General features: G+C 38.1%; 1 protein-coding gene across 10 annotated transcripts in view; it reads right to left on the bottom strand.

Moving 5' to 3' along the window:
* Nucleotides 1–1,755: 1,755 nt before the first annotated feature.
* RABGAP1L (RAB GTPase activating protein 1 like) overlaps nucleotides 1,756–26,252 on the bottom strand; it is a 646,375-nt gene continuing 621,878 nt past the window's right edge. For all 10 annotated transcript variants that reach the window (XM_063104460.1, XM_063104464.1, XM_063104465.1 and 7 more), the window contains 6 exons: nucleotides 21,526–21,636; nucleotides 15,003–15,107; nucleotides 12,413–12,496; nucleotides 7,743–7,814; nucleotides 3,238–3,435; nucleotides 1,756–2,218 (listed from right to left, as the gene is read on the bottom strand). In XM_063104460.1, the coding sequence (XP_062960530.1) occupies nucleotides 2,066–2,218; nucleotides 3,238–3,435; nucleotides 7,743–7,814; nucleotides 12,413–12,496; nucleotides 15,003–15,107; nucleotides 21,526–21,636 (723 nt within the window). In that variant the 3' untranslated portion in view covers nucleotides 1,756–2,065. The remainder of the gene's footprint in view (nucleotides 2,219–3,237; nucleotides 3,436–7,742; nucleotides 7,815–12,412; nucleotides 12,497–15,002; nucleotides 15,108–21,525; nucleotides 21,637–26,252) is intronic.

The raw sequence follows: 26,252 nt of genomic DNA, 5'->3' as shown, positions 1-26,252 counted from the left end.
TCCCTCACCTACCATTTAAGGAAAATTATACAATGTAGGCATTCTGTGGAATGAACTTATTTTTAGAATTTAAGAGCTCTCTGAACAGAGCTATGAGATTCACAACATAAAAGAGCATCTTTAATTTAGCTGGCCAATTAATAAGGTGACTTGTACAGGGCTTCTTGGAATCAAAACATAAAGTACAAATAAAGCTAACAGACTATACTAAATGATTTACAGAAACAAGTGCGAAGATACAATTTTCTAGCCATTCATTATATTTTTTAAAATTATTAGCTTATTTAAACAACCATGTAAGGAATGTTAACGTCAACACAGACACCTGGAATGCTGGGTTATTTTCCTTTTTAGTAAAAAGAAATTAATTTTATGATAAAAGACATTAGAACCAAAAAAAAAAAAAAATTTCTGTAAGAAAAGTATTATTTGATGAGTGTAACAGATAACAAACAACCATATCAATTTTATGGGTTGTAGATGATATAAATACAGATGAAGGGGATTTCACTTTTTCAAGCTTAAAGATCACTTTAAAGGAAAGGATCCACCATGAGCAACTTGTAGTGCATCCTTCTGGGGTTGAGATGCCTCTTATTTGATTCTTCTAAGAGTGTTACTTTTAATTACAACATATGGCACAGATGAGAATCACTCTGGCACTACAGAGTTTAAGATCCTTTGCAAACACTATGTTCAATAATGAATCTAAGGTTAAGTATAAATAAACGTTATTGTAGATAGCTGAAAGTAGTTTGATTGGTGTTGAAAAACCAGAGTCCTCCAAAATAGAATGGGAATAAAATGGGAAAATTAATTTTGCAATGACTATATACAGACATGTTAAATATAATTGAAAAAATATTTCCACCAACTTTTAAACAATAGCTTTACCTTTCCATGAAGTATTTCTATAAAGGTTTTCAGTTCAATCAAAAATGTTACAAATGCATTTGTATCTCTTCATATAGGGGTACTAAGGGCACATTTTTAGGGAGCTACAGATATCAGGAAAAGGTGCCTAACATTAAACTAAGATGATGTGAAGCTGACCTCTATTTCCCATTTCAATACTATGTCCTTTAGTGAAGTTAAAGTATATTAGTGTTTCCTAACAAGTATATGTCAACATTAAAAGAAATACTCTGTTGCTGGTTCTGTATTCCACTCTAAGTACAATGCTGAACCTGGGCCTTTCTGTGCTTCTCTGGTGAAGGTTCCCTAAGTCTGCAACTTGTAATATCCACCTTTACATTTGCCAGAAATCACATCTGTGTTCATATTTAGGCTTCCTTAGAAACTTGCAAGTCCCATGTGGCATTCTTAAAAGGATCTGTTAGAATACCAAGGCCAAATTATTTTATCCTGCATTTATCAAAATTTTACATAATGTATATTCTTAATAATCCGTCTAGTCCATGGTTCTTGGCACTTCATTTCCAGATGTATCCAGCAGAAAATGAAAATAAACCAATTATCTTTGGGGACTGTTCAACCCCTGGTCTGTTTTTCCTTTGGACAGGATTATCGCTACCCTGGGAATTACTTTCAGGAGGAATCCTGACAGTGGTCATGACTGGCCCCACAGTGTGCTTTATCTGAATAAATCCTGAAAAGTTAAGAGGTTTAGGTTTCAATTTTTTATTGTTGCTGTGTTTTTGCTGTGACAAAGATTTTCCTATCACTTCAACCTTAGAACAATAGATGTCTCCATTTTTATGTAAGATAAAAATAATTATGAATAATTAGCTCTAAATAAAAAGCGTTTAGTTTTGAATTACTTATTTCCAACTAAACATCAGGCATATAAAATAATGTGTAATACTATGATGGGTCTGAACATGGCCTTCCATGAAGAAGCTGGAAAATAGGTATTCAACACAAATCAGGTCAGTTTAAACAACATCCCTTTGAAAAGTGTCATACAAGAAAGAGTGACAGCTACTGAAAGATTCTGGCTTGCTTTCTGGTCTCCTTTACTTTCCTTCAAAGGGACACCAGGAATAATCCTCCTGGGTTTCCATTGCCTTGATCCTTGTGCTCTTGTGCTTGGGTGAGGCCAGAACTATGTGCTCTCTTTGGGTGGCTGGGTGGCCTGTGGTGGCTGCAGTGGCTGGGTACCTGTGGCTGTTTTGATAGAGTTCAGGGTTTTGCTAAACCAAGAGTTTTTTGCAGCTTGGATTTCATTCATAAGGGCTCCTCTCTGATGTTCAAGTTCCTAATTAAAGAAAGAAAATAATTTGAGTTACATAAGTATTTTCTCTTTGTCAAAAAAAATTAAAGTACAGCTGTTCAGAATCCCAGGTCTATGCGGCCATAGTTTTCCTCCCACAAAACCCAAGAGAGATTTAACTGGCTTCTTAATGCAAGTAATAAGTTTAGATCTAAAAGAGTCACCACTAAAACCCAGAATCTGTGCTTTCTCTGAATAGTGAAATGAAAACTCATTGTATTCTTTTTTTACCCCCTGCAATTTAGGTCCAAAATTAGGTTTAGGTTGCAACCCAAGGTAACATGTTTAAAACCATAAATAAATGTAAATATATCGATGGACTGTATTTTTCCTGATAGTGTAAGCATGAATGAGTTCCAGTTCCAAAGTCGTGGCCCTTGTCCCTGAGAACGTACAAGGTCCAGAACAAATAGTTGGGGATCACTAGTGTGACATATATCGGTGCCATGGCAGGACATGGTGGTGGGTAGGGATCACTGGTAAAAAGGAAATGAGGAACATTCCATCAGAAGCCAGGACTATTTTTCTAATTATGTTACCCTCCAATACAGAGGGTATAATGGGAAAAGGGATTTGGCAAATCAGCTGAAGATAAAAAGAAGCTCTAAAGAAAAGAATGGGTGTCAGCCAATGTTCAACTGTCAAGGTGGAAACAGCAGAGGGTGTGACTTTCATTTTCAAGATCAGCTACCAAAGTGACCAAATTCAATGAGAAGGGATCTTAGCAAAAAATTTCAGGGTAAACTAAAAAGCATATGCTTAAGTTCTCACAAGATAAAATTTTAATAATTAAAATTTCATTTCAAATTACGTGTTTGCTTATATCAATGTTTAAAAATAAATGATGTAAATTGCGATTATGCAGGACACATTAGTGGGTACAAAATGTACAAGCAGATAGAGTAACATGACTCTGACGCAGACAGGTATATTCTGAAGGACTAGGCTGTCCCAGACCACTAACTGTTTATTTTTTCTTGTTGATTTTTTTTCACACCACCAACCTGGATTTTACACTTGGCCTCCACCAACTGCAGCTTGGTTTGTGCCAGCTCCAGCTCCATCTCCCTCAGCTGCTTCTTAAGCGAGTCCTTCTCATCATCCGTTTCAATTCCCTGGTCCTCTCGGCTTATGGCTGCTGGTTTCAAAGTGCCCTCCTTGCTGAAAATGTCGCTGCAATGTTTGCATGCCATCATTTTACCCTGAAATAGCCAAAAGAGATAACCAACATCAGACTCTGTTTCACAGGCTAAATCACTTCCTGAAACAATGTGATATGATTTTTTTAAAACCCTGCATATTGTCATCAAATACAGGCCCATTTCTGACAGTAATTGTTTTTCTTGTGCTGTAAGCAAAATGGTTACAGTCAGCACAAAACCCAACTATCCAAGACAGGTGCTCCTTTTTCTTTAAGTGTCTCTAGAAAGGCCCCAGGAATAAAAAGCATTATCACATCTCTTTGAAATCTGTTCTAGAAATTTTGTGCTACCATTACTCTTACTAGATGCCAAGCCCCATATCATATGCTCTCGATGTAGTATTTCATTAATCCTAGAGCAACTGCACGAGTTGGCACTATTATCATCCCTACTTTATAAATGAAGAAACTCAGAGTTTAAATAACTTGCCTACAGTAGACTGAGGAAGGTCATCACGACTAACCTGAATCTACCCCTGCAACAAGTACATGTCCTGTTGTTCATCTTTCAGCAAAGATGATCATTATTGTTTGAGGTAATAAAAGTTAACTCCACCACATGCCTGGATTGCCAATCAAGCACACACAGCACTGAATAGCAATTGTTTTCAAGACAACAGTGCTGTTGTTTTCTTAAAATCTCTTCAAAAAATAATTTAGAGATAAAAGATATTATACACTATTTCTGTTCTAATGTCCTAATGTTACAACAAGCCCAGTGTATCTACAACTGTACCTATACTCCTCTCTTCACACGCACGTAAAGTCACTCTCCACCATACTTCTGTCGTGCATGTCTGTGCATGTCTCCACCACTGAGGCCTGAAGATTTTGGTGTCATCTTTTCTTTAGCTTCTCCTTCATTCCATATCCAGATGATCATTAACTTCCTCTGACATGTCAAGCTCTTCCCATCCCAGGCCTGAATCCCTAAGAGTCACGTTCTCAGTCACCACCAGCTTCTTTCTTATCCCACCCATAATATACTCTTCCAAGTTCTGCCTGATTAATATTCATTAGACACATTAAAAAAAAAGAAAAAAAAAAATTGTCGGGCCGCGCCTGTGGCACACTCGGGAGAGTGCAGCGCTGGGAGCGCAGCGACGCTCGCGCCGCAGGTTCGGATCCTATATAGGAATGGCCGGTGCGCTCACTGGCTGAGTGCCGGTCATGAAAAAGACAAAAAAAAAAAAAAAAAAAAAAAATTGTCAGTCTCTTACTTGAGATACTGGCACAAAATAGGCATGCTGTCAATATTTGTTGTGTATTTGTTAACTAAACATTAAACGTTAAAGAAATGGCTTTTGATCTGGATCTTAAATGATTAAAAGTTTACTAAGCTGGGTAAGCAATTTTATTAGGTTGAATCATTTGAACAAATAGACTGATCTCATAAAAGGGAGGGCAACATTTCAGCTGAGAAAATGCTTACAAAGATATTGCACCTCAGAGAATTTCAAAAGATCTGAAATGGCTCCAGCAGAGAGTAAGTGAGAGGGTAAGAAGTGAGATAAGAGCTCTCTGTGGCCAGGGTTATAAAGGCCCTTAAATACCATGCTACCCAATTCTGGTTCTGTCCTACAGAAAATGCATGCATTCACTCCACCGAACCCTGTGCTGTATGTTGGAGACAGAGCAATAAGCTTCATGGAGGTGCATGCTAAAATGCAGTATCTACCATATGCTAAAATCCAACATCCATCTCTCCTTCTTCTTTAGAAACAGAACCCTGATTTTATTTGAGCTGGCAATGTGTCCAGATAAAAGCTGACATTTCCCAGATTCACCTGAAGATAGGAGTAGTCATGAAATTAAGTTCTGACATGGAAGCAGAAGTGTGGTATGGAACTTCTGAGAAGACTGTGTAGAGAGCACTCACCCAGCTGGACTGAGGCCCTTATATACTTGCATCTCCTTTTAGCCAAAAATTCTGCTGTGGAGTATGAGTGTGATGGTAGAAGCTCTAGTTGACAGATTTGACTTTTAGGTGACCTTGAAGATGGAAGCCCATGCTGAGGATGTGGGTCACTAGAGACTGATGAGCTTGGTCACTGCCGACACCAGAATCTACCTTTCTAGTCCTACACTGCTTTTACATGAGATAATCAACAACTTTTGTGTTTAAGCCAATGTTATTTTGGGGTTCCTATATGTGGCCAATCTAATTTTAAACTGATACATAGAGTGATACAGTCAAATTTATACCTGGGAACACTCACCTGATTACAGTGTAGAGGATGAACTGAATGGGTGGTCGTAAAAGAGGAAGGTTATTCCACAAAGTTGGGGAAACTAGAAGCTATCATATCTTACCAAATGAGATGAAGAGGAAGTAGCACTGGAGAAAGGGGAGCTGGTATAGTCTAATGGCTACAGGTAAGGACTTAAAGAGTTTGACCCCCTGGGTTCAAATCCTGGTTCTATTCCTTACCAGTGGTGTAACCTTGATCAAATGAATTACCTGTGTTGGGCCTTGTCATCAATAAAGAGAAGAAAAAATAGTGTCTATTTATTTTCTAGGGTAGTTGGAGGGATAAATGAATAATACTTGTAAAGCCTTAGAACAGTACACACAGTAAATGCTTAATAAATGTTAGTAATTGTTCTTTATTCTGGCTAAAACAAGTTCACATTCCTCTTCCTGAATGTCACAGCCTTTCATCCAATATTTTCCTCTGTTCCTTAATTTTTTTTTTTTTTGGCAGCTGGCAGGTATGGGGTTTGAACCCTTCACCTTGCTGTTATAAGGCTGAGCTCTAACCAACTGAACTAACCAGCCCAGCCCCCTTAATACATATTCTAATCATACCAGTCTCCTTAATGAGAAACTGAAATGCTTATTCCTATGTCTGGGTCTTTGCTCAAAGTGTTTCTTCCAGAACGTCCTCTCTAACTGAATTCTACCCATCCTGCTTTAGTCCACTCTCCTCCATAAAGCCTTCTTTGGCTTCTGGTTCTTACGATTTTACTTTTAGTACAACTCTGTCAGTGTGACCCAATTCAGCACTCTCGAACTGTTTCCTAAATATTTCGTGTGTGTATATGTAACTTGTCCTGCGGGAGAATTCTAGGCTCTTTTTCATGTGTAACTTCTATAACAGAATGGCAGTCTGCTGTGCACACAGTAAATGCTCAATAAAACCTTAACTGAGTGATTGATAGATACTTTTGTTTCATTTTTATTTCCATAAAGATTTCAGTTTAGGCTAGTTAACCCTTTCATGACATGATACTTCATCAACTGAATCTTGGTCAATGTCCCTACAATATACAAAGAATGCTAAATGCTAAGTTGAAAGAAGTGCAAATGTAAACCAAAAAAGGAAGATATGAACCTCAAATTCTAGCAGGTTTGGAGAAGGAGACCACCAACCCTATACTCACTAATAATCTCAGATTGATGTTTTATAACATGAAATGAGAAAAAAAAACAACACTTGTTGTATATAAGATCTTATATGTCAGGTACTAATCTAAGCACTTTACACACACTATCTTTTTAATCTTCAAAATGATTGTATGAGACAGGTAATGTTATCTCTATTTTATAGAAGATAAAGCTTATAGGGTTAAATAACTTTTCAAAGTTGTTAAATTATATGCTTAGAACACATTTATTTATTAGTATGAAACCTGAATATATTCAAATAGGATGATGTCAGTTTTTGTAACTCTGGTCCTAAGAGCTGACTGTGCCAACACTGCTTCTTAAGAATATCCATTTGGTTACTGTTGTTTCTATAGAATAAGCCACGACTTTTTTCAAGTAGAGCATCAACATAATGAGTTTTACCACAAGGGGGCAGCATATAAAGGACTGCTACAGGTTTTCTTTCAAAATTTGGTGGAATAATCAGTTACCTAACATGTGTTTTTCAACTAAGTTCTATGGTGTTTACTGTTCAACAGAGTGATAGATGATCCTACTGAGTCCAAAACTGAAGCCACATCAATTCAGACACAGAAAGATGTGGGCTGCCACAGGTTCCCAGGTTGCCGCCATTCAAGAAAGCTGCAAGGCTCATCCAAAGCTACCTGGCTCTTGTGACAGTGCTCAAACCTCACCTCTTCTCCTGCTACTGCCTCTGACAGCCTATACAATTTATGGGAGCATAACCTTTCAGGTGGCAGGGAAGATGGTCACATCCCAGTCAGAAGAGAGGTATACTATTCTCCATAATTCCTGAATCCTTTCATTCAAAATTGGGCGTGGGGGGGGGGGGGAACGGGACAGCGGAATTTTTTAGGAACTCACAAAACCATGTGAATTTGGATGAAAGTATACCCCAGCACCATTTCACATCTCACCTTTACCACTTCCAGCTCTTCCTTGCTGGCTGCTTGCTGTTTCTCCAGCCTGGTACTTAACTGGGAACAGATCTACAGGAAAGAAAGGAGGTTTTTTTTACTATAAAACAGCATGTGCACATAACTTTATCAACTCATATATTACTCTAGCGTAGCTGATCTCAGAAGAAATTGTGCAGATGAGCAGCAATGCAAGTGCCAGTCATTTCTGAAACAAGCAGCAGACAACCCTGAGAGTTCCATGTGTACAGCACAACTCTCAATTAGTAGAAACATACATGGGGTACATTTGGTTTCTGTCTGTCATCAGCCTTCTGTGACTAGTTCCAGAGAATTCCTGGCCTCACTTGGAATCAACCAATAGAATCTTTGCTGAGTATCTACTTTGTACAAGGTACTATGCTGAGAGTCTAACGACAAAAATTCTGAACCAAAAACTTCTTCTGTCTATAGCCATAGAGTCTCTTTTTTCAGTCACAAAAGTTTCTTTAAGAAGTGGCAGAGTGAATAAAGCAAAATGAGCAGAAAATAATACAAACTAAAACTCATACATATCTAGCAGTTTGGCTACACAGCATAGAAATTAAAGCGTAGGTGCTGGTGTCACATGTGAGTTTAAGGCCAGTCCAGTTCTACTACGTTATAGCTTTGTGGCCTTGGACAAGTACATTAATCTTTCTAAGCCTCAGTTTCCTCATGATTGAAAAGTTCTGTGCTATGATAATCAAGCGAAAAAAATGTATGTAAAGGGTTTAGTACTGCACTTGGCAAATGCTAAGTGCTTAATATGAAATCTTATTATTATTATTGATTCCGAGATCAGATGCTAACAAGTACTAGGAACAGGTACAAATAAGAGTTTTCAAAGGAAAAAATTACCACCAAGCCTATTCACTGGGGAAGGGACTGCCTCTTCAGCAAGTGGTGCTGGGATAACTGGATATCGATATGCAGGAGAATGAAACTAGATCCATACCTCTCACCGTATACTAAAATCAACTCAAAATGGATTAGGGATTTAAATATACACCCTGAGACAATAAAACTTCTTAAAGAAAACATAGGAGAAACACTTCAGGAAATAGGACTGGGCACAGACTTCATGAATACGACCCCAAAAGCACGGGCAACCAAAGGAAAAATAAACAAATGGGATTATATCAAACTAAAAAGCTTCTGCACAGCAAAAGAAACAATTAAAAGAGTTAAAAGACAACCAACAGAGTGGGAGAAAATATTTGCAAAATATACATCTGACAAAGGATTAATATCCAGAATATATAAGGAACTCAAACAACTTTACAAGAAGAAAACAAGCAACCCAATTAAAAAATGGGCAAAAGAGCTAAGTAGGCATTTCTCTAAGGAAGATATCCAAATGGCCAACAGACATATGAAAAAATGCTCAACATCACTCAGCATCCGGGAAATGCAAATCAAAACCACATTGAGATACCATCTAACCCCAGTTAGGATGGCTAAAATCCAAAAGACTATGAACGATAAATGCTGGCGAGGCTGCGGAGAAAAAGGAACTCTCATACATTGTTGGTGGGACTGCAAAATGGTGCAGCCTCTATGGAAAATGGTATGGAGGTTCCTTAAACAATTGCAAATAGATCTACCATACGACCCAGCCATCCCACTGTTGGGAATATACCCAGAGGAATGGAAATCATCAAGTCGAAGGTATACCTGTTCCCCAATGTTCATCGCAGCACTCTTTACAATAGCCAAGAGTTGGAACCAGCCCAAATGCCCATCATCAGATGAGTGGATACGGAAAATGTGGTACATCTACACAATGGAATACTACTCAGCTATAAAAACGAATGAAATACTGCCATTTGCAACAACATGGATGGACCTTGAGAGAATTATATTAAGTGAAACAAGTCAGGCACAGAAAGAGAAATTCCACATGTTCTCACTTATTGGAGGGAGCTAAAAATTAATATATAAATTCACACACACACATACACACACACACACACAAACCGGGGGGGGGGGGAAGAAGATATAACAACCACAATTATTTGAAGTTGATACAACAAGCAAACAGAAAGGACATTGTTGGGGGGGAGGGGGGGAGGGAGAAGGGAGGGAGGTTTTGGTGATGGGGAGCAATAATCAGCTACAATGTATATCAACAAAATAAAATTTTAAAAAAAAAAAAAAAAAGGAAAAAATTACCTAAAAAATGTTGTATGTTCAAATCCACTGACTGAAATAAGAATCTTTTCTTTTAGAAAAATGGATGAAAAAACAGAGGATTCAAATTTTAAAGTACAATTTGGGCTAAAAACATATATGGTCTACCTCTATTATCAAAACAGACATTTTTTAAAATCCTGGTCTCTACTCAAAAATAGCTCTGGAGACCAGGGCTTGCTTGTTGAATTCTGTTTTCAATTTCTGCAGATCCAAACCTGGAGAACAATTAGTTCCCAGGACTGTACTGAAGAAAGGATCACCCTGGTAGTTTTTGCAAACCACATACCCTTTTAAATAAACCAAAGCATTCTGAAATACAGCCAATAATAGCCAATTCCAACTACAGAATGCATTTAAATTATGTTTTATATCCTAATTATCTTCATACAGATGGGTCTGTGTTGCCTTTTACATTACTTGAAGTGCCAAGGACTATTTGAAGAGTGCTGCATATGGTGGCCACCCATGGCATAATGAGGCAATGACAAAAATGCACTTGCAGTGATGGAAAATTCCATAGCACGACGTCTTTAATGTTCCTTGTATTGGTTAATGTCTAACCATCCTTCTCCTAGTTACCCAAATTCAAAATCTTAGGAACACTGTCAGCATCTTCCTTTGTCTTTTCCATTTTCACTATTACTTATTTTGGTTCAGGGCCCTATCTCTTCTCACTTAGACTCTGGTATCAGCCTCCTTCTGGTCTATGTCCTTGCCTGAGGATCTCTCTACTTGGTTCCACATTCTTCACTGGGACAGATTAGTGTTAACAATATGTCCCTGATCAGTTTGCTTTCCTGCTCAAAAATTCCTACTACAAACAAAATAAAAATCCAAACTTCTCAGCCTAACCCTGAAGAACTTCCCTGATCTGGGCCTCAACATTCCTTTGCTCCTCTTCTGTACTTCTTGCCAAATAAGATGTTTTTCTGTTCACTAATCTACGTCTATACCTTTGCATGTTCCTTCTTTCCACCTTTCCATCCTCTTCTTCTCCATCTCTAAGTCTCACTTAGCCTCTGAAGCACAGCTCAAATCATCCCTTCTCCAGGAAGGGTTTCTTCATTTCCACATGTAATAAGTTCCCTTTCCTCTCATTTGCATGTAAGGATTATCTCCCCATTACAAGATAAGCTTTTAGAGGAGAGAAACTAAGTTAATTCATCTTCTTGTTCCCCCAATTATTAAGCCTCACATGTAGGAGGCATTGAATAAACATACGTTGATCATCATAAAAGAGGAAGGTGGCTCTAAAGTCTTATTTCCAAGCAATCTTCCATGAATGGGGACTCCTTATGAAAGATGTTCACACTATATTAAGTGATCTAAAGCTAGTTCCAAAAGATAGGATGAACAATACAGTGCATCTATTTATATATATAATAACTTTATTTATATTTATTTACTTATATAACAACAGTGTATACCCAACATATTAAAAAGATTATCTCTAGTTGGCAAGATTAAGGGAGATCTGCTTTCTTTGGGGCTTTCTGCACTTTTCTAATTTTCCACAAACACACAAATTTCATTTATAAGCGTAAAAACACATTTTAAAAATACAAGAAGTATCAGACTTCAAAGTCTGGTGTGAAGCAGAAGATCCCAGGGAAGTCCTTGGACCAAAAGACAGCATATGGTGCCTCAATTCTGGAAACCTGGAACTTGAACAGTCCACTCAGGGTCTCTCAGCAGTGAGGAGTCCTTGCCATGTCTGGCCAACAGGAGGAACAGGGAGACAGAAACACCCTCAAGGAAAGTGAGCCCTCTGTTAAAAGAGCATTTTAGGGCCGAGCCTGTGGCGCACTCGGTAGAGTGCTGCGCTGGGAGCGCGGCGACGCTCCCGCCGCAGGTTCGGATCCTATATAGGAATGACCAGTGCACTCACTGGCTGAGTGCCGGTCATGAAAAAACGACAAAAAAAATAAAATAAAATAAAATAAATAAATAAAAGAGCATTTTAAGGTTCACAACAGACAGCTTCCTGCTAGTACTAGCCTGTAGTGGCTAAGGCCACATAGGCATGGGGGAAAAAGAGTGCCCACATTCTTTATTGTGACAGGAAAGGACATACTGGTCCTCTAGTTATTGCTATTTAATATAATCACTAAACTTTGTAAAGAAGCAAATGTCACTAGTGTGATCCATTGGAAATTAGCTTCTGAGTAAGGCAGAAATAGGACCTCAATGGTAATAATAAGGTTCCCCATCCTTCTAAATCTACCAAACATTGTAAAAAATCAACAGATTGTTTTGGTCAATTAGACCTCGGAAGTTATCAGCAAGCATGGCCAACTACTGTCTATTTCAGAGGAGAGAGTGAACCAACACATTTAATAAATCTGGAAAACTGTTCTGGAAACTCTAAAAACAAAAATGTTTTTATTTCCCCAAAGAAAAACAACAACAACAAAATAATTACTTTCATAACAACAAAAACCACCGTGGCACATTACCTGCTTATACTCAGCAATGATAGCTGTAGTCTTCTTTATTTCATATTCTGCCTTCTCTAGCTGTTTCCTGAAGACTTCCTTTAGCTAGAAAGAGTGAGAATGAGAAACATCAGGATTCAGCCAAAATCTTAATAAATTTCTGCAAACATGTATATTCAAGTCTGCCTGATTCAGAGTCAATGACAATGGTAACAACTATACAAATTTTCTTCACTGAAGTTGCATATTGATAATTTGAAAAATGTAGTCATCTCCAGAGATGCAGAAATCTCACTTTCTTTCCTGTAAAGTATAAGACATACGAGCAACGCTATTATAAAATTGCTTACGTTGCTAGTTACTTCTAAACATATTGCTAAATAAGTATCCAATCAGAAGCTATCTTTATCCTTATGAGTCTGAAACAAAACCTCAAGTCAACACTGCATGCTAAATTTGTTACTCTTGATGCTGTGTTATAAATCACTGAAAACACATTTTAGGCTTTCTTATTCATAGTACCCTTCTGTTACTGCTGTTACCTCTCAGAAGGCAGGAACAAGAGGCTTTTGAAAATGCAGTCAGAGAAAGATGAGGGAAGACAAGCTCTTGAGAAGGACAGGAGACTCGGGGATTAAAGAAACGGTGACTTTGGAAGGAGCTAAAGTCACACATAATGCAGGTACTTGTTATAGTCACTGAAATGCTAAATTACGAATGCTATACTTAAAACCACAATTATTTTTGTAGCCCAGCAGCTCTAGAATTCTAGGTACAGGGGAAGGTTAAGTTGATGAAAAAGCTCACATGCTATGAGATAAAAAGGAAAGAATTCAATTCTGCCAAGTTACGGACCAAACAAATAATCAAACAAAAAACAACTCTGGTTATTCTTTAAGTACACAATTAGAACAAAGGGACAAATTCTGCACTACAACACCCTAAATTATTAGTGGGGTTTACTCTGTACTTGCTAGTTCATAATTATCACAATTTATTTATTTTCTTATTTTTTATTTTAAAAATCATATATTTTATTTATTTATTTATTTATTTATTTTGTGCCCAGCCACAGGGATTGAACCCTGGACCTTATAGTGTTATTACTACCACACTAACCAACTGAGCTAATTGGCCAGCCTAAACTAGTGCAATTTATAATTGGGTTCTTTATCATTAGAAGATTTCTAAATTTCTTCACATCTACTAGATTCTAAAATTCTAAAAGCAATTTGTAGGTTACATTGATTCAAACTTAGCTGTTATATTAGTTTTTATTCTCTTTCTTACATAATTTAAGGACATAATAACCTTCCACTCTGCTGCAATAGGCTTCACTGACTTTAGGACAGACTTAGATTGCAAAGAAGCTTTGAGCAAGTGTAACTAAATTTCCCTAAGCCATAGTTTCCTCATCTAAAAATTAGGAGAATAATCCCTATCTCACAATGGTCCCATAAGGATTAAAACAAGTTACACAGACAGAGGGAGGGAAGGAGGCCTAGATAATCCATAAACTGGGTAATCAGCCCCTGAAAATTTTTGAGTAGGTAGAAAAAAATCTTGGGCTATTGTAAATGCCAAAGACTCATTTCATCAGATTCCAAGGGGAAAAAAAAATCATAAAACACTTTTTATAAACCCTGGAGGGTGCTAAATGACACATTCCTCCATGTGTAACTTGACTGGAACTTTTTTCTGGTTGCTTGGATATAGGTTTTTGAAATTCTTTATGCTCTGTTTTATATTTAGTATTACTGAAATCTCAGAAACTCATTAAAATAAGTTAATCGTGATTTAAGACGTTTCCTCACTTTAATAGTTAGTTATATTAGTAAAATTCAAATAAGCTCTTGGCAGTAGAGTTCAGTCATTTGTGATAAAATCTAACCCATAATCTAATCTGTGCCGACCCTTGGCTGGGACTGACAGGGGTGGAGAACCTTGGTGACACAGCCTGTTCTTCCTTAGGGAAGCCAGGAGCTCCACCTCGGGTGGAGAGGTCCCTCTGCCCTGTCCTGTACTCCTCTGCCATGGTGGGTCTTCTGGCTGATCAGTCTCACAACTCACATGAAGAGTGTAGGGCTACCAGTTCAAGGCTGGTTCCCAAAGGGTGTCTTTATATTCCCCCAGGAATAGGTTTGAGAACTCTGCCAGGAACGCTCTTCTAAGGCGTGAGGCAGGAAAATCAAGCGTGACTGATTAAGGGAGAGGCTATGTGGCCAGCTCCCAGCAGAGATCTCTGCAGGCTTTCAGTTTCCCAGGGCTCATCAACTCCTTCGGAGAAGTCAATTATCTTAGAAATACGGCACGAAGTTTGCAGATTCGTCAAAGCTCTTGGATCGTAATTTCACGTTACTAAACTTAGAGAAAACTCAACACTCTTGCTAAAATTTCAGGAAAGGCAAATTCCTAAAAGCTGTTCAAGGGTAGAAATATTGCCTCCTCTTCTAACACCCTTCAAAAGAAATGTCACGACTCAACTACTTACATTAACTGCTTTAAACATCACCCTTGATTTAGACAAATTTAATTTTACTTCTTTTTCATAGTGTTAATCAACTCTCTACCAATATACCTGTGTGAAGAAAAGCCCACGCATGTCTCTTACCTGGGCAGTCTCTTCCTCTTGCTTCCTCTTCTCCTCTTCAGTCTCCACCAGCCTCTGTTTGGTCAAGAGGAGCTCCTTATTCAACACGTCTGCCTTGTCTTCTGCCTGCATATAAGGGTGACCGCAGTCATAAAGAAGGGGAAGAAACTGTGTGTACACCTTCTCCAAAACCAGTCTCTGGTTATTGTTCCAAAATTACTACAGGCCGTTCTTTTCCCTCCTAGCTCACCCAGGGGGTGGATTCTTTCACTGAATGCCAACCATGTGCCTGACACTAGGCACACATTATTTCTCATCCTCATACAATAAATAATTTTACAGATAATGACAGTGAGGTTTGGAGAGATAAAATAAACTGGGGTCACACATCTACTGTCAGAGTCATGATCTGAATTCAAATTTGAATACATTAAAGTCCATGCACTTTCCAAAGGCTTCTTAGACATGTTCTTAGATGTCACAACAGCACTCATTGTGTAGATGGATCTGATGAAGTGGTAGAGCCTCATATAGAAGTGTCTAACTGGTGATGTGTGTGGGTGGGTTCAGAAGATAAGTGGACAGACATGGACAATGTCTGATCCACGGACAACGATTAGGTGAGAAAATTCAAAGACCAGAGGAGGTAAACTGGCCCATAAGGCCACTCGCACAGGTCTGTGAGTAAAATAAAGAGAAATTAACACCAAAAACCTTTGATAGAGCAATGAGGAAAACCGAAGTATGGACCAGGAATCAAGGCAGAAAAGACCATATTTCTAGAATGGCTGGGAAAAACTCAGAGAAAGCACCATGGTTTTAACTTGGACACAGAGCCAAAATTAACTCTGAAAGCACTGTGACTGTGTGTATTTAATTTAGCTAATGTCTATTTTACACTCCAGGACCCTCAACTTCTCCTCTAGGTCCTAACTTCAAGTTCACACTGCAAACGCATGCCCTGACTGAGCCCTGCCCCACTCACCCCCATCTAAATTAGGTCCCCCGTTTAAATCCCTCATATTTCCCTTGACAACACTGTTAATAACAAATGACATGTGGGATTTATTTGTCTTGCCCACGAGACCTTAACCTCCAGGTGGCAGGAACCATCTCTTTTGTTCATCAGTATATGCCCAGCACCAAGCCCAGAGCCGAGTAAAGACTATGTGCTCCCTAAGTATTTGCTGAATGAGAGAATGTGGCTAGGTTGCTGCACAAGTAGACTGTGCGGAGTAGAGATAGCAGAAGACCACAGGATGAATTCAACAGAGAAAACCCAGACGCAGAGGAGAGGCAGCTATTGAAGAAGCTATCCCTGGCCAACAGCAGCAAAATGTTATCCAAGCAATCGTGAAAACTGGCCAGGTGGCCTCTGTGTCCTGCTATATTTCCCACACATCTAGATGGCCAGGCCAGCACAGTCTGCTGGGCACTGGCAGAGAAAGTGCATCCAGCTCCTCTGTTCTCATGAGCTTCTAGTTTCTGATGGCCCCTAGTCCAGGGTTTAGGGCTCTTTTGTAGATCATTTGGAACTGTCAGGTAAGTTAAGGTTAAAAAGTCCCTTAAAAGTCTTTAAGACTCTAAAATTGGTTCCAATGCATTATATTTTAGGGGGGAAAATCTATATAGCAAATGAACATACTAAAATTAGATGTGAACTTAAAAATGCAATATACACAAGTTAAATATTCACTTAATTTTAAGATATCTTGATATCGATTATAGATGCTCAAAACTGCAAATTCTAGAGCTGCAAGCCAGGTGACTGAGGTTACCCACAAATCAGGGAGACCTTCCTCAAAGTCTGTGACAGATGGTCACAGAGTGGCATATCAAGAGCAGCTGTACTGATCATTTCAATGTTTTTAAAGATCTAACCAAATCTGTCCCTGTAAGTGCAGCCCACTGGTTCAAGTTCTAGGCCAGAATCTTTGTACCCTGCTAATAAAGACAACTGCAGTTAACCCCTTTACAGTGTCCCCCGAGCAGTTTCCACTTTGTGAAGAGAATAATCCTTTTATAATACACATCATAACACGCTGAAATAAATGTTTTACAAGTTTGGTGTCTTAAAGAGAGATTCATCTAAAATCTAAGCCTTTTATAAACTTTTGAATAGTTAATCCTATACAGTAACAAGCTTCTTGGGATCTGTAGTGTATCTAGCTCTTTTATAGTTTTGGAAACCTCTGTAAGAAAAGGGGAAAAAAACTTCCCTGAGGAAATTTTTTAAAAAACTCCTAAATATTTATGCTGAGAGGACATATTATTTTCATTTACACATTTCCTGCTTCAGAGTCTTCAGTAGATTAAGGTAAGGCAACCTCACCTACATCTGTTATCATATTGTGGGACCTGTATGGGAGGAGTCCCACAGTTCTTTGGAAGCTTCATCCAAAATGTCGCCTCTATGTTAATAGTGAAGAGGGAGCAATTCTTCTGCTCATCAGCATAGGACTGGGTCTGAAAACTGGGGTCTCCCCCTAAAAAGGATCTTCTGGATCTTCGCACAGCCAATCACTATACCTCACTTAAGTAGAAATGATCTTTAATGTTAAAAGAACATAACACTAAACAGATAGATTCACAAATTCTATCTTTGAACACAAATTATAAAACCTTCACCATAATTTACTAATAAGACTGAGTGGAACGCTGTCATTATTAAGTCTTCTGATAACTTTACCATTGTCTTAACAATGTCTGATTGACAGTGAACGTTCTAATTGTAGTCTAGGGCTTCTGTGACACCCACGAGAGAAACAAGTGCTGCGATATGTGATTTAATCACGAGTCAACCAATAACTGGATCAAAAGGCTCAACTCCAACATCAAGATGAGGCTCTTCAGAAATGATCTATGAAAGAACTAGCCAAGCCAGTTGTTCAATTTAAAACAAAACAAAATAATTTACCACTTATTACCTGTAGCTGCTGGTCTAACAGAATTTACTATGGTTAGAGGAACCTAGAAGTGGCCTTCAGTGAGAACGTACAATTGTATCTCTTCTTTTGTGATCTTTGAGAACACAGAAGAACAGGAAGGGCCCAAAACAGGCAGCAACAGGAACTGAAATGCAGATGTTTTATTTATTTATTTTTTTCATTTCTAATGCCTCAGCCTGAGAGAGGGTGAGCTGTCAGAAGAAAAGGCTCTTTCAGAGAAAATCTGAAGAGCCTTTGGTGCCCAGGAAGCCTGAAGTCAGCACCAAAATGACAAGAGTAATGACTTATTTTTAAAAAGTACCTAATTACCTAATTAGTGTTTGTTCATTTTACATATTGTCTCAAATACAATCTGCTTTCATGTTTTTTAGTGTTTGCCAAAGTTTTGCTATTTTAATTAAGAGATCTGATTTTGACAAGCTGGGAATGGAAAAGTACTGGGCAAACTGGGTGAGGGCAGGGCAAAGCCAGTGAGCCCACCCTCAGGCTGATGCCCTTGCTTGAAGACTGGGAGCAGGACACCTGAACTGCAGGGACGGCTTTTTGCCAGGCAAATGAATCCCACTGTGGTAGAAACTGCAAAATCAGAAGTTACAAGAAATATGCAGAAATAGCAGTTTTTATTTTTCATCTAGATAATAAGCTCCAAAAGGCAGGGTCCAGGTCTTATTTACTTTGTTTAAAAGACAGAGAAAGGGGAATGGAGGGAGGGAAGAAGAGACAGAAGGAATGAAGGAGTGATGGGATCTTTCCGTCAGGAACTGATCTGGTACCCACATGAAGTACCTGGGTACTCCATATTCAATTATTTCAGGAGCACTCATAACAGCAGTCATCCAGACTGATCCACAAAAAAGATTCTCCTGATAGTGAAATGATTTTTTAAAAATATTAAAAGTTTTATGCATATGATTTAATATTATATTCTTACATAATATACTTTTTTTTTCCTTTTTGGTGGCTGGCCAGTACGGGGATCTGAACCTTTGATCTTGGTGTTACAAGGCTGCGCTCTAAACAACTGAGCTAACTGGCCCGCCCAATAAACACATTATAATGCACATTATTTTTCGGATTATTAAAAGTTATAATGCTCATTATTACTTAACCAAGAGTGGTTAAGTAACTTCAGGTTCTTCTATAAATTGAAAAACGTATAAAGGTCAATACAAAAATTAGATTTAATCTTATCACTCAGAGATACCTAGTAGTAACATCTTAATATATTTCCTTGTGGGTTTTTTTCCTGTCTTGGTATGTCTGTCTCTCTTCCTTATAGGATGACCCAATGCCACGCAATAGCTCTTGCAGTTTAGACGTAAACATTACAAAAGTTTACTGTTTACAGACAGATTTACTGTTTTTAAAAAATACATCAGGTCAGCTCAGCTGGTTACAGTGCAGTGTTATAACACCAAGGTCTGGAGTTCAGGTCCCCGTATAGGACAGTCACAAAAAAATTAAAAAAAAAAAAAAAAAAAAAGAATACTATATCATTATCTTCCCATTGTTTTAAACAAACAAAAAGACATTTTACAGACAGACCACCATTCTTCCCTACTATTAAATATACACATTAATTCTTATTTTTATTTTAGTAACACTATAGTAAACCTTTTATATACATTTTTTACCAAATCTTTAGTTTTTTTTTTCAGAATAGCTTTGCAAGTCAGAAAGCTTCTGTGTGTGGGTGTGTGTGTCTTCTTATTCACAAAATGGGAGGTTAAGATTAAATGAGATAATGCTTATAAACTGCTATATATAGTGCTTGGTACATGGTAGTGACTCAATAAAAATTTAATTTTATTATTGGCGTAAACATTTTAAAGGCTTAGTATATACAAGCGGACTTCAAAAAGCTCATGGAAAGATTCATATTATCTTTTAATTAAAATTTTCCATGAACTTTCTGAAGTACTTTTATACTACCAGATATATTTCCCAAATGTCTTTCAACCTCTTTTTAGCTCATTTTATTGCATCCCCACTGAGACCAACTGTTTGAAATGTTTTCATGTAGTTAGCCATATTAAGAAAATAATTAATGGATTAAAGATTCAAAATGGCAGAATCAAGTGTGAGTCAAGACCATTTGGTAAGCTAATAGGAACCAAGACTTTCCCTATAGTACTGACTTACCATGATAGCCTCGTTAATACAAAAATGTAACAGCTGAGGCAGGCTAAATTGGGCCATGACTGAATGAGGATCCCTCTACCTGCCTTGGTTTTGTCTCTCTTAGTCACACATTTTTCAAACCACTTCGAACAACTTCCAAATGGGCTGGCTGAATGGGGTTTTCAGTCGAAAGGGCCAAAAAATTTTTTTTAAAAATCATTTTCTGGGCTGCTTTTTCTTTTCAAACTCCATTCAGTGCTGACTCCCTCAGCTTCCTCCTCTGCCCATCAGCTTTATTTTCCTTAACAGTGGTCTTGTCTCCCATCTTACTGTGGTTAAAACTTTTGAGCTACAAAATCAGCTGTTTATATGGGAAAAAGGAATTGTAGCAGGGACCATTTTAGCCATCCTTCAATTTTAAACATCTAAACAGATTTATGTTATTAATGGTTTTGTATTTTAAACATTGTTAATGCGTAGTTATAGCACAGAGAATGACTTTTTTCTACAGACTCAACAGTGTGTGTGTCTCAGTTTTTTCTGACCCTGCACCATCTGCTGGGAATATCTACTTTATAAAAGTCAGGAAATACTGATAATTTTAAATCTGCACAAGACTGCTTCTGTGTTGCCAATTATCTCTGAAAATGCCAACAATAGGAAACAGTAAGTCCTAAGACTGTCAGCACAGTTGGAAAGAACAGGGAAAATAGACAATTTAAGGTCTTCCTAGTGACAGCTAACATTTATTGAACATATATTGTTGAAATGCCTTATCTTATTTAATTCTTACATCATCCTTATGAAGTAGGCACTTTTTTATACCCATAGACAGGTTAAGAATTGCACAGGGTCACATGGTTAGTAAGTGGTGATACCAGGATTCACCCCCCTGCAGTCTGGCTCTTAGCCACTAAGATGCCTGTTAATCCAATAACCAACTCTTAATGTATGTGCTTCATATAAAATTTCACATTTATTATAGATGAGAATTCTTACTGGAACAAAAGCATTAGACTAATGTTAGTGTGGCATTCCTATTGGTGACTGATATCCTCAGGTAATTATGCTGGCAGCCCTTGGTTTAGGAAAAATATTGATAAAGAGAAGAGACACCAGAGAAGTTTGGAAGTATAAAAAAAAGTATATCACACATGCTGTTTAAAAATGACCCAACCCTTTCTCAAAAGCTTGCATTTTCCACTCTCACCAATTAGCAAAACAGTCCCCTCCCACCTGCCACCCACCTATTCATTGTCACGCAGCTCACTCATGTAAAGAACAGATTGAGCCTGGGGAGTCCACAGTAAAGAGCAACTCGGGGCTGGCCAGTTAGTTCAGTTGGTTAGAGCGTGGTGTTGTAACACCAAGGTCAAGGGTTCGGATGCCAGTACTGGCAAGCTGCCACCAAAAAAAAAACAGCAACTTGGTCCTCGCCCTTGAGGAAGTCATCACTGTGTGAATGCCAGGTTTACCTGATCCAGGTCATTCCGCAGAGCAATTTTGCTGGTTACTAGTTCATGGGCGAGGTCATCATTCTCTTGTTCCAACCTCATGCTGGCCTCCTGTAATCTTCGGTTCTCCCTCTGCAGAAAAAGAGCAACAGCCAGAGGTAGACATTAGTGCCTAGACATACTGGCAGAAACAAATGGAATGGGTGAGGAAAAACAAGCAACAACAACAAAGTGAACTTTCGAAGGTGTAAAAAGGAGAAGGCGCAGGTGGCGCAGGAAGGCAGGATTGCTGTCTGGGAAACAACAGTGAGTTGAGCTAGCGGTGCAGATGCCGTACTCTACCCAGTGAAACTTACAATGGTCTCGTAAGCCCTCTAGACAGAGCTTCTTTATAAAAAATGTTCCACAAGGAGCAAATTTCCAAACATACCCCCAATCTTGTGAGGGTTTCCTATAGACACAGACACAAGCAGTTCTTTGTTTGAAACATGCACAGCAGTCCCACCCTTGATCTTAAGAGAAACTGCAAGACACAGAGGATGAAACGGGGAACACCACTAGACATTTCTTCAAACTGTTTCCTATATTGGGGTTCAAATTAATTGAGTATACTTAAGAGCACTAAATCAAGAATCAAGATATGTGGGGATAAGGGGTCGGGTAGAAGTGGGGTCACTTTGCTATTAACTGACATTTTAATTCTTTGAGTAAGAATGTTATTTACTTTTCTGAATACCTGTTTTTGTGTTAGTGAGAGCAACAGTCCTTATGATAAGTTCACTAAATGTTTGTTTTGGTTTTTTAAAAAATTCAGATTAAAAGATTTTGCATAAAAGAAAATTACTGAGCTGGTTGTTCCCCCTTGATTCCCAGGAAAAATCCAAAACAAAGTTATATGCTGAAAGAACCAAGTCGCTAATGCTTAGGAAGCAAGGTCTCCCCTTAAGTAGCCATTATGAATTTGGTATGTTCACACATTTTCAGAATAGCAATTTAGTGTCTTCCATTTCAAAGAATCAAAAGTGCTTTCCCTGCTACTGTTAGCAGTTATAGATTTGAAAGAGAGCTGACAGGAAAGACTTCAATGTGATAAGAACTTCCTGTTTTTCAGATTTACACCAAAAATGTTTCTGCAAGGGTGGCAAAAACTCAGACCAAGCAGTGATGCAAAACCAGAAGACAAATATAAGTTCTGGAAGACAGTGTATCATAGCATATTAGGTAGGGTGAAGTTAATTTTATCTTCTATAGAACAACCTGGTGTTTGTTATATAGAAAGAAAAGAACTTAATCTCTTTTTTTCTTTTTCTTTTTTTTTTAAAGAAGGCTAACAAACAGATGGTAAGGGCAAAGCCTAACAAGACTTTCATGGAGGGAGAGAATGCATAAACAGGGAAGAAGGCCAGCCGAGAAGTTAAAGGACGAACTTGCACTTTGACTATAACCCGCCACCAGGGCCCTTTCCTGTCTTTTTCTTCAGGATAGCGGGAGAATGTCAAAATATTCCTGAAAAAGATATCTACTAAAAAGATAAAAACAATTCCAAATCACTTAGATACTTTAAGATAAATTCATGATAGAATTCTACTCAGTGTTAAAATATTAGAGGAATACCTAATAACAGAAGAAATGCTTATGCTACCTTTTAAGAAAAAAAATATATAAATAACTGGAAAATTCCTGATTTTATAACAATATAAATAACAGATATTAACTGTGGGTACTGGGTTATTTTTATTGTTGCCCTTGTCTTTTTAAAATGTTTCCAGGTTTCTACAATGAACATGTAATATATTTGTAATAGGAGTTTTTTAAAAGTTTTGTTTAAAAAAAAAAAAAAAAAAAGCAATTCAGAATTTCAATCCCACTGGAAGGGATAAAATGCCAAAACAAGAAATTGTTTAAAGTCCACTCCTGTTAGGTCACATTGTACACAAAACCATACTGGATCTTCCTTCCTGACTAAGATACAACGTAACCCCTCAAAAGCGCTGCCTTGCCAGGAACGCTTTCCCAGATATTCCTGAAAAGATAGTGCATGTACTTGTAGGGGCAACTTGTACTCACCCAATTCTGTCTTTTCCCTCAATCTATAGAGTGTCCACCCTCCCACAGAAGCATGATAAATGTGGGGACTAAAATATATATTTTAAAAAGCCAGGGATTCTACAGTTGAACATTTCAATCTTCGCCAAACTAACCCTATATTAGAAATAGGGGATGGAGAGTTAGTCTTTATTTCTGATATATCTATCACACCTTTTGTAGAAACAACTTACAGACTGTAGAAAACTTAGATTTTAAAAAAGTTTCAGAAACTTTTTCAATAAATTTCCCCCTTGCCAGGACAGAGCAGAAATACCCAACACAATGTCAACACAACGCATTTCACAGTGCAGACTGCTTAGGCGGGGATGAGATTTTTTTCATTTCTTGATAAAATACCTTCAAGAAACCAAAATAAGACTCATTCAATACTTATTCCTGAGGTAAGTGTCCTATTTCTACTGAAACTGTACTTATAGAACTCCTAGGTACTAAAAAAGCTCCCTCAACACTTATTTACATTACGTTAATTTGGCACAAGTAAAAATGCTGTTGCTACCAGTTTTTCAGGTTACAGTTATATGCTTAGAAGTAAGTTAAAGTAACCTCCAGGTAAAGTCATATGATGTTTGTGGAAAAGTACTTGGTTCAAGTATTTTAAAACATACCAGGTAGCTACTTAACTATTGAAAAAGGATATGTTATGTAAGAAAGAGGCTACAATTCAGCTGCAATTCTGAATGGTAACATCTCACTACAATGAGTGCTGCAACTCGAACCCTTGTAGATACATAGCTAAAAGGGGAGGGGAGGGGCGGAGAAAATTTGGGAGAAATTGAGTGTCTGAGGGTCCCTAAAAAGCAAAACAGCCTAGGGGGCACGCTTATTGGCTTTTGCCTCAGCAAGAAGCTTCAGTTCAGTGTCTGCAAAGCAAGCAGCACAGTGGGAAAGTGTCAGACTCCTGCTCTGCACTCACAGACAAGTGAGAAAGCAAGCTACGGGCCAAAAATGCAGTATCATCCTCCAAAGTATGAACCTGGGGGTGGCAAGCTGTCCTCGTGAGTCCTCCAGTGCCACTGAGTGCTACTGAGTGCTGCACTGAGACACTGCTACCGAGATGGGGATTTTCTATAAAGAACTTGCCCACACTTACCAAGGGTTAAACAGAGATTATGGTGCTTGGCTGGCTGTCTTTTCCAGCCCTTCCCAAGGAACTAAAACTGTTTTCAGAACTGACTGATTCAAGAAAAAGTTTGCCTTTATACTAGATAGGAGAAGAAAGTTAAGTTTGGGTGGGCTTGGGAAAGGTAGAAACCTTGCTCAGTTCATTTTGAAATGCTGGGAAGGGCTGCCCACGGGAGAGAGACTTACAGTCAGCCCTGATAACCTCTGTTAGCCCAGAGATATTCACATGCTCTAACTATGCACAAGCAGATGTGCTGAATGCTCAGAGCCTGTAAACAAAACAGGCAAATCGCTTCCCTTGCCTTTCAGAAAAGATTACTGGAGACACTGCTTACATAACCATTAAAACCACTTCGCACTGTTTGAAACATATTCTATTTCATACAACTTACAACATTTGGACAAAAAGCAGACAACATCTTTCCTCATTAGTTCCCTCCCCTCTTGCGTAGGAGATGTACAGCTGAGAAAGTTTGGTTAGTAACTTTTGGGAGGAGGATACTGCATTTTTCAAAGAGACAGACGATGATATTACAGACATACATAGATTAAAAAAAAACTTACCTCCTCAAAAGTCATAGACCAACTACCGTTTTCAATCATAGGTACAAAGACAATTGAAAAAAAAAAAAAGAAATCCAGTGAAATTGTACACCTACTAATACATTTAGGAAATGGCAATAACAAAAACAGACACTTGTTAATGCTATTGTTTTTCCTTAGAGTGTCATGTACTCTAAGTTCTCTCTGGGACTGCAAACATTCGATGGAAGAAAGTATACTTGAGGCAGCCAGTGGGCAAGTCTCAACTCAGGAAGACTCAAACACTAAAACTCCTCCCTTTCCACGCTGCTATTTGCAGTTTGCATGACTGATGAAAATGCAGTATGTGGAAGTACTAGCAACTATGCGTGAGTTGTTCATACCGTGTTATCAAAGCTGGGTCGAAAAAACTTCCTTATATGACAAGGTCAGAAACCTTGCAAAATAGTTCATCTTCAGGCAAAAGAATGAAATTGCTGGGCAGGGAAATGCAGAAGAAAAACTGAAGTCTGGGTGAAGCAACTAGAGGGATGGTAAATGTCATTTATTCCAAATGAGAAACCAGAGAAATGTGAACTGGCAATCAAAAGAAAATAAACTAAAGGAAAAAATGATGGAGAAGGAGTTGGCTTTATAAACTGTAGTTCAGTATTTTGGGTGTGTTGTCTGCTGCTATGATGAATTCCTGGCACATGTTTTTAAAGACATTTAAGGGTCACGAGAAAATGTTTTCCTAAAAGACCCAGTGCAATTTTATTAGCAAAAAAATACTCAACTCTCGCATATTTTCTTTTGGATACCTCTTTTAAAAGAGTTGATAATCATCATATTCGAATTTTCAGCAGTTTTCTGACATACAAAGACAAATAAAGGGCTACTGATGAAATGTTTAAATGCTTATACTGTCTGTAAATAAAGAACTGAGGGGAAAAAAATCTGGATATCTGAAACTGTTTTATCCTCCCCTCCTTTAC

The sequence above is a fragment of the Cynocephalus volans genome, chromosome 8 (assembly GCF_027409185.1).
Source record: "Cynocephalus volans isolate mCynVol1 chromosome 8, mCynVol1.pri, whole genome shotgun sequence".
Lineage (NCBI taxonomy): Eukaryota > Metazoa > Chordata > Mammalia > Dermoptera > Cynocephalidae > Cynocephalus > Cynocephalus volans.
This window is presented reverse-complemented; position numbering and strand designations above follow the sequence as displayed.